This window comes from Eubalaena glacialis, chromosome 17, assembly GCF_028564815.1.
Source record: "Eubalaena glacialis isolate mEubGla1 chromosome 17, mEubGla1.1.hap2.+ XY, whole genome shotgun sequence".
NCBI lineage: Eukaryota > Metazoa > Chordata > Mammalia > Artiodactyla > Balaenidae > Eubalaena > Eubalaena glacialis.
In genome coordinates, this window is record NC_083732.1 from 2,639,232 (window position 1) to 2,655,393 (window position 16,162).

General features: G+C 45.9%; 1 protein-coding gene across 1 annotated transcript in view; it reads right to left on the reverse strand.

The window, feature by feature from the left end:
* Positions 1-979: 979 nt before the first annotated feature.
* ST18 (ST18 C2H2C-type zinc finger transcription factor) overlaps positions 980-16,162 on the reverse strand; it is a 64,531-nt gene continuing 49,348 nt past the window's right edge. The window contains exons 14-20 of the mRNA XM_061172247.1: positions 14,936-14,998; positions 14,754-14,834; positions 13,622-13,843; positions 8,228-8,316; positions 6,131-6,234; positions 3,543-3,686; positions 980-1,120 (exon numbers count right to left, since the gene is read on the reverse strand). Coding sequence (XP_061028230.1) covers positions 980-1,120; positions 3,543-3,686; positions 6,131-6,234; positions 8,228-8,316; positions 13,622-13,843; positions 14,754-14,834; positions 14,936-14,998 — 844 coding nt within the window. The remainder of the gene's footprint in view (positions 1,121-3,542; positions 3,687-6,130; positions 6,235-8,227; positions 8,317-13,621; positions 13,844-14,753; positions 14,835-14,935; positions 14,999-16,162) is intronic.

Consider the following 16,162-nt stretch of genomic DNA (forward strand, 5'->3'; position numbering starts at 1 on the left):
AGTTTTCCATTTGGATGCGTTTACATTTGCTAAGTACAAATCTACATCAATATTGTCCCTTGTATATTGTGCCAACGTGTGGCAGGAAAGCCTGGCTGGTCACATCAAGTCTTATTTCTCATCTCAGGGTCAGAGCTGCCAACTATCTGGTGTGACTCGAAAAACAAATGGACAGACCTGCATCACTAAAAAAGCTTGTTTCTTTAAACCATTTCAAATAAATAATTCATATGAATTGAAACCGTACAGCCAAGTCGAATACTTTGCTGATTGCTATATTTAATTATTGCTAACAAATTCGGAACAGGCTGTTTTCCAGTCTACTGTGCTTCTGTGAGGGCGCACATCCCACGAGTGGACGCCTTTTATCTTGCTGTCCCTCCTGCGCATCTTACCTAAGCCTGTTTATAAACACAAAGCCAGTGAAGGTGGTACGGGGGTTGGGGTAGAAGTGTGCAATAAAAATCAAACTGGACCACAGTGCAGTCCTTAGACAAGGATTTCCTTCATTCTTTTTTGTCTTCTCCTTTAAACCCAGCAAGATATGTGATTTGAGAATAGCATTTCTATTTAAATTCTATTGGAAAATAAATTAATAAACACACTTGTAAAAATATGGCAGACTTCAAAATGCAATTAAAAGATTAAAAAACTCTTTGATTAGAAATAAATAAAATATAAAAATGTCACGTTTATTTTACATATACTGTACAAAAAAACCCAAAAGAGTGCAATGAAGAAATAAAAGAAAAGCATATGAAAATAAATAAGATCTAATATTTGACTGCATTGCTTTTCATCCAAAGAGTCTATCATAGTTTTTCTTTCCTTTTCACCTTAGCTGGGGGGAAAAAAATTAGTGCAATGTTGCAATTGATGATGCAGTATGGCACCTGCCTGCCTTAGTGGCCGGGGGGGCCCTCCAGATCCGTACACGCGGCTGCTGGTGGTGAGTCCCGCGGCCCGTGGCACTGTGCTCCTACACGTGGATGCCCTTCACCGCCTGCTTGATGCTCTCCAGCAGAGCCTTGCATTCTGGGGAATAGTCCCGCTCCAGATTGCTGTACATGTCTGTGAGCGTGTTGACGTACGCTTCGAAATTCTGCTCACTGATGGGCCCCTGAAGGAGGACAAAACACATGGCATCAGGCACGTGACCCAGGCTGCTGGGAAAAGGGGAGCAAGTCCACGGGGGGGGGAGCAAGTCCACGGGGGGTACCGTGACTCTGGCATCAGGGAGGGACGCAGGGAGGCAGGCGGCTGCTGGCTCTTCACTCAGTTAATGGGGTGAGCGTGACCGCCCGTAGTTTGGGGTCAGTTTGGAGCCACACCAGGTGGAGGTCTCGCTGCCGGGCTGGGCCCTTCCCAGCTGCACCCTTCTCCCGAGAGGGGCTCTCGGCCTCCCTCACATGCACGTGCTCAGCATGGAGACCTCGTCTGCAGAAGGTGGGTGTGGGCCAGGCCGGAGGAGGGCTTTGCTCGTCCAGAAGCTTCCCCTGACAGCCCTGGGCCGGGGTTTCAGGGCTGTGAGGCGGGACGAGGTGCCACCAGCTGTCTGGCGGGAACCGTCCTCTTTCATCCTCAGACTCCTTTGTCCATTTCCCCCTCGAGGTCAGGGCTAGGCTCTTCCCCTCTCTCTGCCTTTCTAGGTGGAACACAGGATTCACAGGGTCCGGTCTGTTCACCTCCTCCTCTTTGCTTGCGTGTGGGCCCCTCCTGTCCCTAACGTGGTGGCTCAAACAGAGCAGCCCTCGCGACGTGGAAACTGCACGAGTGGAAGGAACGAGCGGCCGGGGGAACTGCTGCTCCGCCACTTCTTGGGCCTGCATTTCCCAGCTTTTTGGAAACGTGCCTTACTTACTGCACAAGAGGCCTGGAAGAAGGGACTTGTGAAAGGTCTCAGTGCAAAGGAATAAAGGGCATTACTGTGATTGCTGCTGCTGAAGAGCTCAGCTTTCTCAGCGTGAAGCTGATCTCATTCTGCCCAGCCAAGCACTGACTCCACCAGCTGCCTGACACTGCTTTCCATTCCCTTGTCATTTCTGCCTTTGCCGTGTCACGAGTTTCTAGCTGGACGAGGACCCGGACGGCAGAGTGATAAAGGCCACCTCGCTTGTGCTGGCTTTGGAACCTCCATCAAATTACGTAAGGCTCAGAGCCTCCATTCCCTCCACCATAAGATGGGAGACCAGTGCTCAAAATAAATTGTAAACATTTAGTGGGACCTGCCCCCAAATCACCGCGAGAGTGCCTTTTATGTAACTATACAAAGTACAACTTATCTTGCACGGTAACAGTGATTTTTATGGCACCATTGAAGAAAGAAATATTACAGAATACAAATTTGAAGTATGAGTTAGAGAAATGTTAAGAAATAATATAAGAAAAAAAGGAAATAATATAACAATAATATTCAATAATTACCTTAATACTGGCCATAAAGTAATCATTTATTTTCCTTTGGGTTCTTTTTTATTACATTATTGATTTTTTAAAAAAAATATTGGTTTTTTTTCTTATTGTCAGGTGACATATTTGGAATTGGTGAAGATGAGGGCTCCATGCTGGGAAGTTGGACAAATTGAGAGATTTATGGCTTTCAGGAAAACCAATCCTATTTCTTTATTAAATTGCTGCTTTTTCAAACCCTTCTGTATATAAAATTTGCAGCTTTAGAAAACTTGTTCTAAACATGCCTGTACTGAGGAAATGAAAAGCATTCAACAATGCAGCCCTCTTCCAAATGTTTATTATATTTATGAAAATGTAAAGGAAACCAATTTTCTATGAATTTTAAATAGTTGCAATGCCTCAAGCATATGTTTAGGTTTTGGAAATAGTATGCCTTGTTCACTCTTGTGCTTTTTATTCTATATGAGGAGTACTCAAGTATGTTCTTCACACTTAGGTAAAGACGCAGACGTAGAGAATGGACTTGAGGACACGGGAGGGGGAAGGGTAAGCTGGGACGAAGTGAGAGAGTGGCATGGACATATATACGCTACCAAATGTAAAACAGATAGCTAGTGGGAAGCAGCCGCAGAGCACAGGGAGATCAGCTCGGTGCTTTGTGACCACCTAGAGGGGTGGGATAGGGAGGGTGGGAGGGAGACGCAAGAGGGAAGGGATATGGGGATGTATGTATATGTACAGCTGGTTCACTTTGTTATACAGCAGAAACTAACACACCACTGTAAAGCCATTATACTCCAATAAAGATGTTAAAAAAAAAAAAAAAAGAAAGCATGGGTCTCAGATTGTGTAAGCCACGTTAGCAAGCTTTCCATTTGGAAACAAATTTTGAGAGTGGGAACTTTGGCCTCCAATTTTCATTTACATTATAAACCTAGTTTCAAATAAACCCTCCTCATCTTTGAATGACTCCTGCGGTATCAAAAGCCCTTGGTCGTGACATAGGGTAAACGTAAATATCCATCACGTTCCCAGGGATGAAGTGTGGGCGGCTTGTCCCCTCGGAGCCCTGGGTGACGGCTCGCCAGCAAGGGGAGCCCTGGGACGGAGCCGCGCGGCCTCAGACTCACCACCTGTGGGAGCTGGATGTCAGCGAGGCTGGAAATGAGCGCTTGGCTCAGGCCCGCCAGGTCCTTCAGCAGGCTCTCGTTGCTCTGCTCTATCAGTTTGTTTTCCTCCTCTATCGTCTTTAAGTTGCTCTCCATAGACGTGATCTGAAATGGAAAGAACGTGGGAACGTGGGAAGCAGTTTGGAAGGACCGGGCTTCAGCGGAGTCCGGTGCTGACCAGGCACGGCCACGTGTCCTCACAAAGCAGCAGCCCTGCCACCCCCCATCGCTCTGAGGGCTGGAACCACGGTCCCAAGCGCGTCTCTTCAGCCCAGATTCTCCCCGGCTGCAGATCCACACCTCCACGTGGCTGTACGGTGGACTTGAAGGGCAAACCTTCGCTATTTCCCCAAACCTGCCGCCCACGCAGCCCCCTCCTTCCCAGCTGACGGCCGCTTGCTTGCTGTGCAGGCCTGGGAGGCGTCCCTGACGGCGCTTTCTCTCGCCCTTCACGTCCACTGGGCTCCCCCTGCAGAGGGCCCAGGATGGAGACGGCGCCCACCTGCACCGCTGCTCCCCAGGTCCAGCCACCGTGGGGACTGGGACCCCCTCTCAGGGGCGGCCCTGCACCCGGCTGGGCACCACCCAATCTCTTGCTGACCCGTCTTCACCCCACCTACCCACGCGGGTCTCTTCAAATGTCAGGCAGATTGTAGGTCAAATATGATCGTGTTAACCCTCGGCTCTAAACCCCCGTAACGGTTCTGTGTTCATTCACAATAAAAACCAACGTCTTAAAAAGGGCCTGGGAAGCCCTGTGTGTCCCCGGGGACTCACCTCCTATAACCCCCAGGTCACTGACCTGTGGCCACACTCACTCTTCTATTTCTCAAAACGCTGGCCCTTCTCAAGGGTTAGGGGTTTTGCATTGGCTGTTTCTACTGTTGGAAACACTCCTCCCTCTTCCTGTTTGGCTAATGCCCTCAGCTCCTCAAGTCTTGCCAAATGTTTCCTTCTTCCTGTGGCTGAGCCCCACTCTCCTCTCTGCATCGAACCCTGGCTGCTTCTCCCCATGCCCTGCCCTCGTGCGATGTAATTTATCGCTTATGATTTTTTGTTATTGTTTACCCCCCCTTCTAGACTGTAAGCTCCATGAGGGCAAAGGCCTTTGCTTTCTTCACTAATGGTTCTCAAGACAAGTTCTCATGATTGGGAAAACCACACATGACGCTCTCTTTGTAGCTTGGATTGCTATTAATGGAAGATTATGACACTGGTCACACAGAAACCTGCTTTTCAGGGGGACTAAAAGCTTCTGTCTTAGGCCCCTGTGAGTGAAGACTTCTGAGAGTCAGTAACCTCGGTGGCCCAAACCCCACATTTCAGGAAAGGAGAAAAAGGAGAGAAAGACACTTCAACTTAACTTTGTCTCATTCTTTTCCTTCTGATTTATTGCAATAGAGTTATTATGAGTGTTTTTAAAAATCCTGGACTGGGGAGTTCCCTGGTGGTCCAGTGGTTAAGACTCGGCGCTCTCATTGCTGGGGCCCGGGTTCGATCTCTGGTCGGGGAGCTAAGATCCCGCAAGCCTTGGGGCTTGGCCAAAAAACAAACAAAAAAGGACAAAAAACAAATCCTGGACTGAACTTTTAATTTCCTTGTGGGTAAATTTAACCAGGGGCTGGGGCAGACATGACCCAGGAGAATGCAGAATTGAGAAATTGCTTGAATTTTCAATAAAGAATGTCAGGAAAATCTGGGAAAAGATCCATTTCTATCAAAGACTGACTCATTCAGAGGTGTTCTAGAAAAATTAAATTTAAAAAGTTGCACTGTTTTACTTGAATTTCCAATAAAACTAAGGCCTCCCATATCTTCTCATGATGGTTTTTCTAAAGCACCACATACTCTAAAGGCTCTGCAATTATAGGATGATCGTCTTACTTGCTGATAAAGCCTTTGGTGCACCCAAGGCAAAAATGTGAGCAGTTTGGCCTACAGCTTCCAAACCAGTGATCGCCCAGGGTGATCCATGTATTCAAGCCTTCACAAGGATTGTGTACAGAAGACACACTCTGTGTGTTCATTGCAAAAGATCCGTATGTTTTTTGTTTTTCTTAAAATTTATTTTATTTAATTTATTTATTTTTGGCTGCATTGGGTCTTCGTTGCTGCGTGCGGGCTTTCTCTAGTTGCGGCGAGCAGGGGCTACTCTTCGTTGTGGTGCGTGGGCTTCTCATTGTGGTGGCTTCTCTTGTTGCGGAGCACGGGCTCTAGGCACACGGGCTTCAGTAGTTGTGGCACGTGGGCTCAGTAGTTGTGGTGCACAGGCTTAGTTGCTCCGCGGCATGTGGGATCTTCCCGGACCAGGGCTCGAACCCGTGTCCCCTGCATTGGCAGGCGGATTCCTAACCACTGCGCCACCAGGGAAGTCCGATAGGTTTGTTTTTTATCATAGTGTTTAATAGTTCAATGTGTTCCCTCCATTTAGGATTATGATTACCTAAAGATAACTCATTGCTCTCCTTCCTTCTCCTTTCCTCCATCCCTTCCCCCACTCCTTCCTTCCTTCCTCCCTTCCTTCTTCCTTTTTTTTTTTTTTTTTTTACCTGCGTCTGGAGTTTCATCATATCTGCTTCAATTTTAAGGTTGGACTCATTGAGTTCCTTTATTTCTTCATCCAAATGCCTAATTTCTTCATCACTCTCTATACCTGTAAAAAGTCAGACTCTTTTAGTTCAAACAGAAAATAAGAGACTGAGACAAATCTGAGCCCTTTTACATTGAATTTGTGGTTTGCTAAGTGAAAATGAGACTTTAATTTGAAACGTTGAATTTTTACCCATATCCAAGATTCTAAAAAAGTGGGTTCAAAGAGTTGCAGGATTTACTTCCTTAGTAAGAAATGCCCCAGCGTTTAATGTAGGTCTGCTGTGTTCCGGGTCTGCTGCTGGACAGGTTCACAAGTAACTTCTCCTTTGAACTTGGCTGGACCCTGTGGGGCAGGTGTCATCACCCTTCCTTCCCCCCACAAAGGCCAGAGCTTCACAGAAGCTAAAGGAGGCCACCGTGACCCCCGATGGGGCCGCATCACCTGCCCCGGGGCCAAAGGAAGGGGCAGAGCCTGCCTGAGATCCAAAGCCCGGGGATTCTCTCTTGTATGACGCTGCCAGGACAGGAAGACTTGGATTGTGCTGATTAACGACCAAACGTATGGGATCTTATGAGCCATTATTAGAGGTGGAGGGGGGTCCCGGCAGATGGGCTCGAGCCCAGGGACACACAGCTTGGCTTCTCCTTGGAATAGGATCAGGAGCAAATGCCGTCTGGGGAGAGTGTGGCTTTGGAGTCTGAATGCTGCCTGGCTCTTGTTCCTGAACTTGGGTCACTTATTCAAGTCCTTGTGCTTCAGTAAAATGTGGTGAGAATTAACGCAATAAAACATAAAGTGCTGAACATACAACAGGTTCTCAATGCACGGGAGTTATTTTCCCATCATTCTTTTATAGAAGGGATCTGAATACATTCTAAAGATTTTAAAAAGCTGAGAATAGGAGCTCATATTCAGGACGCCAGAAGCAGGATTTAAGGTCATTTCAACAGTCCAGAATGATGACTCTAAACCAAGAGATGACAATTCAGAGGGATAAATGTGAATGCCAGCACTTAGATTTAATGAGACCAACGCATGGGAGCAGGATGGGGAGAACGGACAATCTGTGTGAAACAGCTCTAGGCTCTGGTACTTTCCTGGGTCGCTGCTCTGGAACACAGTTCATCACCTACTGAAGGTGGACCTCACATGCTCCATGGCCCAGCAACTCCGTTCCTAGGCACACACCTGAGACAAACCTACAACAGCAGGATGTGTAAGGCGCATGTGGTATATTCTTCACGGAAGCACAACCTGGAAACAAGCCACTCGTTTTAAGAGTCACGCACGGATTTAAAAGATGGAGTGATGCTTTCAGAGAAATAAAGTAGCAACAGGTCACAGTCTCCGGCTTGGTTCTACCCATGTGCTAAAGACGCCGTCAGATAAAATCCCCAAAGCAAAGTAATTGTTTTGCCTTTGTTTCCCAGATGCATCAGGATGATCTTCGAAGGAAACAACACACGCTTGAGATAACGCTGGTGAGAACTCAAGAAAAGTACTCAAGAATCAGAGGGACACAGGAAGATCCAATATAGACCTCAGCTCAGCCACTGTGTATATTAACTGTGGTCGGGGGTTGACACTAGGAAGGCATGTAGAGAAATAGAGATGCTAAATTAAACCATGTGGATTCTCCATAAAAATACCCTTCTGAGGGTAGAGCAGAATTTAAGGATTCAAACATAGGTGCCCAAAACTTGAAATTTGATAGAGGGCTTATACCAGGAACACACACACACACACACACGTGCAGGCTCACACAAAAAACTACCATTTTCAGGACTGAAGCACAAAAGTTCAGCCAGTGTACCCTAATTCATCGAAAGTCTCATTGCTTGACTTTCTCTGCTGGAGATCCTTATTAAAAAGTAAGGAAAAAACCCCAAGAGATGGTTCTTTAGAGAAAGTTATAGTTTAGTTCAAATTTGAGGAAAGCTTCCTTCTTGCCTAGTCAAATCGCACTTCCCGTACGGAGGATGGTTTGGACACAGGACCCGTTGGAGACCAGGCTCCAGACCTCGGGGGTGGCTGCCCCGCCCTGCCCTCTTACCTCCAGATGCTTTGACCTTGATGGTCATTAGTTCTTCAGAGACCTTGCCCTTCTTGATGGCTTGTGCATTGAGAGGACATCCAGATAAGCTGTGAAAAGAGAAATTATACCGATGTGTGAAACACATATTATTTCTTACAAAAATTAAACTTTTGTACTCACTACTTACTCTTTTAAGTCTTTGCTTGCCTACTCATTACATTACAATCTGCAGTCTCTGTGCAGAAAGTAACAATGTCTATTAAAACAAAAGCAAAAGGCCCTCAAATAATGTAAAGTGTTGTGTGCTTTTTTCTTAAAATACAAATAGCTACTGTTGATAATTATCATTTAATTAATTTTGTTAAAATGTTACTATTTTGCATTCATGTAAGGGCCTTATTTTAGTAGTGGTTACTTTATTCACTGTAAATGTAAAACTGTATGCATATATTTTGCATAAGATTTGTTCCAGATTAGTCAAAAATGCCATGAATAATAAATCTACTTCTTCCTGTCTTTATACACACTGTCATCTGATCTTTACAGAATGACTCAAATTGATACAAGCCCAAAATAATATCCCTCCCCCCCCCCGCCACCCCCGCCCCCGCCCCCGGCTTCATGGCAAATTCAGTTTGGGTAGGGGAAAGTTTCGAATTTATTCTTTAACTTTTAAAACATCATTTTTCATTAAAAAATCTCTACCTGAAAGGAAGAGAAAAGGCAGGGCTGTATGTGTATTTAAGCACCCTCACTGCCCAGGCAGTGCGCTGCCCTGCAGGCTCTTTATACGCTTTTCCTGAAGAGCCACACCCTTCAGCCCTGCTTCCTTCCTATAATGTCATCTGTTTTGTTTAAATTACACCAAAATGATAATGACAACATTGAACGATACTTGTTTCCTGTAGTACACGATGAGATGATTTTGCCGCTCTATGCAGCCATTAATTCTTTTGTCATTTGGTTATATTTTTGGAGATAACATTTTTAAATAAAAGTAAAAATTATAATCAGCCATTGAAAATATTTTTTCCCAGAGAAATTTCGTTACAATTCATGCATGAAACAATCATTTTCCATCCAAAGATTGGAACACTTGGCAGAGTGAAAGGAGAATATTTCTGAAACAAAGCCCTTAATGTTCGCAGAATGAATTTTTTTTTAAGAATTTAAAATTGTTCTATATTAAGATTATATGAAATAAAATAATAGATATGTAATATTACATATAAAAGGAAGGCTCTGTGGTTTGCCAAGATTTGATAAATTATGAAATATTTTACACAGGAAAAGAAAATAATGGAAAAGCACAAACTGAACTTTGAACCTGATTTTTCTATTTTGGAAGCTGCTCACTGTAAAGAGTGGCCTTTATAAGCTACATTATCTTCTTTTTTTTTTTTCCTGGAAAGTTTGTACAAGTCTGTCTTGTTTTCTGTCACATATTGTGTTCCGACAAATGGTCACAAACAGGAGTAATGTTTGGCTGGTAAACTGTATTTTAAAAGTCACCTGTGGGAGGTTTGTAACAAGATGTTAATACCTCCCAAGAACTTCTGTCTCTCCCGTCAAGGGTCTGCACTGTTCAGACAACACAGGGTGAGCGTCCGGGGGGGACAGCGTGTGGAATGCTAGTGAAACTCCACAACCATGGGCGTTAGATCCGAGTACAGTTCAGTGATGGGAGGGAGGCTTTGGTCTAAAAAATCCCACTGGATGTTTTGTACCTCCCAATGTGGTTATATCTTCCAGGATATAAAACAAATCCTAAATTTAAGAAAACTGGGGCAAGAAAATATTTTTAACGTCCCTTTTCCTTTTGAGGATGCCACATCCTCCACAAAGCTCAGTCTCGCCGCTCAGGAAAACGGGGAGGTTGGCTGGGTGTCACCTGTGGGGTTTGGGCTCCGTATTGTAAGGCAGGAGAAACATGCTTTATACGGTCTGGACCAAATTCGCAATTCTATGAAGGCAGGGAAAGGCAATTTTTTTTTAAAAAAAGATTAAAAAAAAATTGTTTTTTAAAATTTATCTTTTAAAAATTTATTCATATATATATATAGTTTGGGCTGCGTTGGGTCTTCGTTGCTGTGCGCGGGCTTTCTCTAGTTGCGGCGAGCGGGGGCTACTCGTCATTGCGGTGCGCAGGCTTCTCATTACGGTGGCTTCTCTTGTTGCGGAGCACGGGCTCTAGGCATGTGGGCTTCAGTAGTTGTGGCTCGTGGGCTCTAGAGCGCAGGCTCAGTAGTTGTGGCGCACGGGCTTAGTTGCTCCGTGGCATGTGGGATCTTCTCGGACCAGGGCTCGAACCCGTGTCCCCTGCATTGGCAGGCGGAATCTTAACCACTGCGCCACCAGGGAAGCCCCAGGGGAAGGCAATTTAAAACTATATCTTCATCTGCCCTGTTACAGTAAAACGGCAGGTGACAAATCTGTGTGGTGGACATCACTGTTTATAATATATTAGTAAACCTCAATAAAATTACAGTTATGGTGTGGCACTAAATGAGTTCTATTAGTCACAGGACTTCTGGTTTTAAAGCTGCAAACATCCATAATGATGTGTATTTAATATAATATCATTTGTCTTCTCAGTTGCTATTCTTTCAAAGTGGAAGTCTGTAACATGAAGTCTTAAAGAAAGGTTTTAAAGTAATTAGTATGTAAACAAAATGCTGATGTAATGCACAGGTAATTGTTCTCAGCCATCCTCTAAGGTAAGTTTTGTAATTATTCCCATTTTGCTGAATCTTAAATGGGAAAAGTTACAGAACTTGCTTTAGAGGACGGCTGAGGAAAGTCTGCCTGGGTGCCTGGTGGTCGGGAGGATCCAGGAAACACCGGGGATGGGCTGGTACCTGGCTCGGGAGAGGGGCTCTGGGGTCCCGATGCTGTGAGCTGTGCAGGAGGGGGGCAAACCCTGAACTTCCCTGTGCTCTGATTCTTCTGTCAACTGAGGGTCACCGCAGTCCATGTAGCTTACAGGGTTTGTAAGGGTTTAAAAGGATAAGCCACGTGAGGAACTTAGATCAGGCTGTCTGCTGGGACAGAGCAGCCTGGAATAGCAGTTGGCCTTTGGCAGTGACGGGAAAGAGAACAGAACAACTCAGGACGTCAGGGTCGAGAACAGGACAGATAAAGGTGTGCCGTAGGTCAGTACGTGTGATTCCGGCATGTCATTCCTACTTTAATGAATTATTGCATAGCTACACATATATTAATATAATTGTACAGAAGGGAAAGGAAATAGTCTGTGCTGAACATCTACTATGTACCAGGCAATAAGCCAGGCATTTTATTATCTTATTTGTTTAAATACTATACATAGTAAAGAAAAGCATTCCACCCCAAAGAGAATACCCCAGGTTAAATTTGGGCTCTTAAATCCTTTGAGTAGCAAGAGTGAAAAACAGTGAAACCTGAATTATTCATTTGTCTAAATTCTTAACTGTTTTTCTTCTCCTAGAAAATAATATCTCTGCATTAATACTGCAGCCTATATTTTTGAACTCATAATTTCCTTTTCTTATTATGAAATAAATAGTATGTACACAGATACATACAACGTGTATTTGCAGTTGAAAGAATTCCCTTGAGGGGCATACCTTGAATTTACCTTCAAACACAGAACGTGCTTTGAAGCTTCACCTGCCCCATAGCAATAGCTGTCTCCTGTCCCCCAGAGACAGCCATTAACTCCAACTGCAGATGAAAAATTACCTAGTTTTTTAAAACGTGATTTTGCTACATGGTTTTTCACTTTGTGGGACAGAATCACACCACACGTATCCCTCAGCACTCTGTCCCACTCAGCACCTGCTCCAAATCTGCCCGTGGTGCCTTTGCATCCACACGGATCCAAGGCCCTGCAGGTGGAACCACCCCTGTGCCCTGCGCTGCAGGGGCCGAGGCGGCGGGCAGGCGGTCCCCAGCCTGGAGCCGGGAAGCCGACCTCCTGGCACACGTCCATCTCCATCTCCGGGTGCAGGAGAGCCTCTGGGACTGAGCCTGGCCGCCTGGCGGCTGGACAGCAGGGCACCCTCACCTGCTCCCTTACATCTGAGGCATCAGCTTCCTGACATGGTTCTACCAATTCCTCTTCCACTTACAGCTCTGAGGGTCCCTGCGGCTCCACATCCTCACCAGGCCTGGCGTCATGATGTAAAACCACTCCAGGATTTTTCAAGAGAAATCTGTTGTTCTAACTGAGGGATGCGCTTGCCACAGCCCAGCATTAATATTTCATTATCGATGTCGACATGGATATTACAGGGTCCGTGGTGAGAAAGCACCACTGCTGTGCAGCTGTGAGGCTCACTTGATTTGTGACTATCCTTCCTGAACAGGAAACGATGGTACAGACCCGGAAGAAAACAACGTGCACTACTGTGAACGTGATCAGGCATCTGAGAACCATCAAAAAATAAACCACCTAAAGAGATCAGGTTTTCTCCATAAGCAGGTGTGGCTCTTGGAAAACTTCATTTCCTGACACCGTCGACGTGCACCTCGAAAACAGAACCAGCTTTGCTCTGTTGGCATCCTGCCCATAAGCAGAGCGTCAGGACCCACAAAGCTTTGTTAGATCCTAAATCTGCATCGTGCACCACAGCCCCACGACCAGAGATGTGTGCAGTGAACCTTCTAGCTCCGCTCCTTTTTTTATTTTTTTTGGCCATGCCGCTTGGCTTGTGGGATCTTAGATCCCTGACCAGGGATCGAATCTGCACCCTTGGCAGTGAAAGCGTGCAGTCCTAACCACTGGACCGCCAGGGAATTCTGCTAGCTCCTCTCCCTGATGTAGAATGTGGACAAAAGCCTGGTCTAAGATCAGTGCTCCCGACAAAGAGCCTGGTTGAAATACATGCCACTCAATGGTGAAGGAACTGAGTCCTTGTGAAGCTAGAAAGGGTTTTCTAAATCTCTCTTGTCCTCTGTGTACTTAGTAACTGCTGTGTCATTTTCTTTCTGGCCGCTGGGGATGACTCACAGCTTCCCAGCTGCAAAATAACTACCATTTGGTCTGAAATGGAGCCAGTTCATGAGCGGAAGGGCGTGACATAAACACGTAAAGTGAAAGTTTACGATCACACAACAGTGAGTAGCTATCACCACTTAGAACTGAAATGAACCACTGACAGAACCATTAAAAAAAGCAGCACAAGCAATATTTTAGAATAAAAAAAACAGAAGCACAGTTTCAAAAGCAGTTGAAAATCGTGCAGTGAATTTCAGAAATAGAGAAAATAACATTTTCCATCCTTCAAACTGGTCAAATATCCATCTGGCAAGACTCATTACTTGGACATCTAAGGTGCTATGATTAATGACCTTGAGGGGGTCTCTCCCCTCCCCCGGATAATCCAGGTGACAAACAGTCACAGCAACCACACATTAAGAAGCAAAGCTTACCTCCTGTGGGTGACAAACACGTTGTTCACGTGGCCCAGCCCATTGCAGCCGGGCAGCGGGCAGTGGGGAAGTTCCTGTTTGTTCAGCTTCCAGGAGAGGGGGGCCCCATTGAGAGGGTTCTCCTTCTGTCTCTTGGTGGCCAGGGGACAGCCAGAAGCCGTGCGGTGGGATGTGTATTTACCTGATATGTGACCTTGGCCGTCACACCCGATCACAGGGCATCTGGAGAGACACAGCACAGTCGTTAGCAGCTGGGAGGGACGAGATAAGCCAGGTGAAGCACTGAGGCGAGCGAACGAGAAGGTGGTGGTGAGAGCAGACCACACAGGGGGCAAGTGGGGAAACGACAGCGTCTACCAGATGCCTTCCAGCCAGGGAGACAGCAGTACTGGCAGTAATGATGGGCCTCAGGCTCCCAGCTAAGCAACTGTCATGCATTATCTCATGAGACCCTCACTGCTCACCTGGTGGGCAGAGACGCTGTTACCCCATTTTAGAGGGGCGGAGAATGACTTCTAGAGCTCAGGGGACTTGCCACTAGTTTAGAAGGAGTGGAGTCAAGTTTGTGGCCACACTTCTCAGCTCCAGAAACAACCAGGGAAGCCCTTTGTTACGGGTTACATTGCCTCCAAACAAAGACCAAGGGTCTAACATGTCAACTGGCTCCCCCTCATCACAGAGTCCGTGGCTCAGAGAACGGGAGTTCCGATTTCCAAATGTCTAAATACTGCACGTTGTCGAGCAAGCCTCTGTACATTTCTGCACCTGTATCTGCATCTATCACCCAAGACCTGAAGCATATTTCTCAGAGGAGGGAATTCGCTTTAGATAAAATTGCGCCCTAAGTTTCAGGGGAGCCCGCAGCCATGTGTGTCACACTAGGGCATGTCCACGAGGCTGCTTTCCTTTAAAGCCGCTGGGAAAGGATGAAGTCCTTCTTTCCTTTGCACCATCAGAGAACCGTGTGAGCACCGCTGGGGAGGGGGAGGTGTTCTGCAGCCCCCGAGCTCTCCGTGCTGCTCCCAGGGCCTCGTGATGAACAAGACACGCAGTTGCCTCCCAACAGGAGTCTCCCCGTTTGTCCCACGAGTGGCCTCTGCCCTGATGCCGCGGCCTCAGCCGTCACACTTACTTGAGTTCAGGGTCTTCTTTTTCTTCCTTCGTAGGGGTCACCTTGACACCACCTTTCCTGGCACGAGGGCAGCCGGATAGGCTGAAATACGGACCCAACAAAGAACAAAACAGAAGCATGTGATCTCATGGGCGTGGCTGCCACCGCTCTGATTTCCATCTCGGGCATGGGGTCAGTCTTACCTTCGGTGGGAGGCATAGTTTCCGGTCACGTGCCCCGAACCGTCACAGCCTGGAGTGGGACACCTGGAAGACACGAGAGCGGAGCTGGGGCCGCGTGGGAGTGGCTAGGGGGTCATGACCCATCACACAGAGCCAAGTAGTCAAACAGGATGAGCTGATTTGTGGGACTCTTTTTGCTTGTACAGAACTGTTTTTGGCTAAGAATCCTTTTTTTAAAAAATAAATTTATTTATTTTTAATTTATTTATTTTTGGCTGTGTCGGGTCTTCATTGCGCGCACGGGCTTTCTCTAGTTGCGGTGAGTGGGGTCTACTCTTCGTTGCGGTGCGCGGGCTTCTCATTGCAGTGGCTTCTTTTGTTGCGGAGCACGGGCTCTAAGTGTGCGGGTTTCAGTAGTTGTGGCACGTGGGCTCAGTAGTTGTGGCTCGCGGGCTCTAGAGCGCAGGCTCAGTAGTTGTGGCGCACGGGCTTAGTTGCTCTGCGGCATGTGGGATCTTCCTGGACCAGGGCTCGAACCCGTGTCCCCTGCACTGGCAGGTGGATTCTTAACCACTGTGCCATCAGCGAAGCCCTAAGAATCCATTTTTAAAGGAAATGTTAAGATGTGTTAACTACTGTCCAATGCTTGGAAGACACTGTATTCATTGTTATCCTGCATTCTTTTTTTCCTTCTTTTTAAGCCTTATTTTTTTAATTGAAGTGTAGTTGATTTCCAGTGTTGTGTTAGTTTCAGGTGTATAGCAGAGTGATTCAGTTTTATATATATATATATATATATATATATATATATATATATATATATATATATATATAAAATATATATATATATACATATACACATATATATATACACATAAATATATACACATAAAATTTTTCAGATTCTTTTCCCTTATGGGTTATTACAAGTATTGAGTATAGTTCCCTGTGCTACACAGTAGGTCCCTGTTGTTTAACCTTATTTTGGAAGGAATCTGAAATTCGACCCACAACTTACTGCTGGGCTTCTGTCTACATCATGCAAAGTTCTTATCTTTTGCTTAAGAAAAAAGAGTTTCCAAATTGTTTCTGTGTGTAATTTATTTCCTTTAATTTGCTCCACCACCATGATAATCCCTTACATTCAGATGGACAACGGTGGTGGATGGGACAGCCAGAGACCTGGTGGATTAATGCAACTGCCAAAGAACCTAGGACATTTGCACCTGATCTCTTCTGCCTCATGGT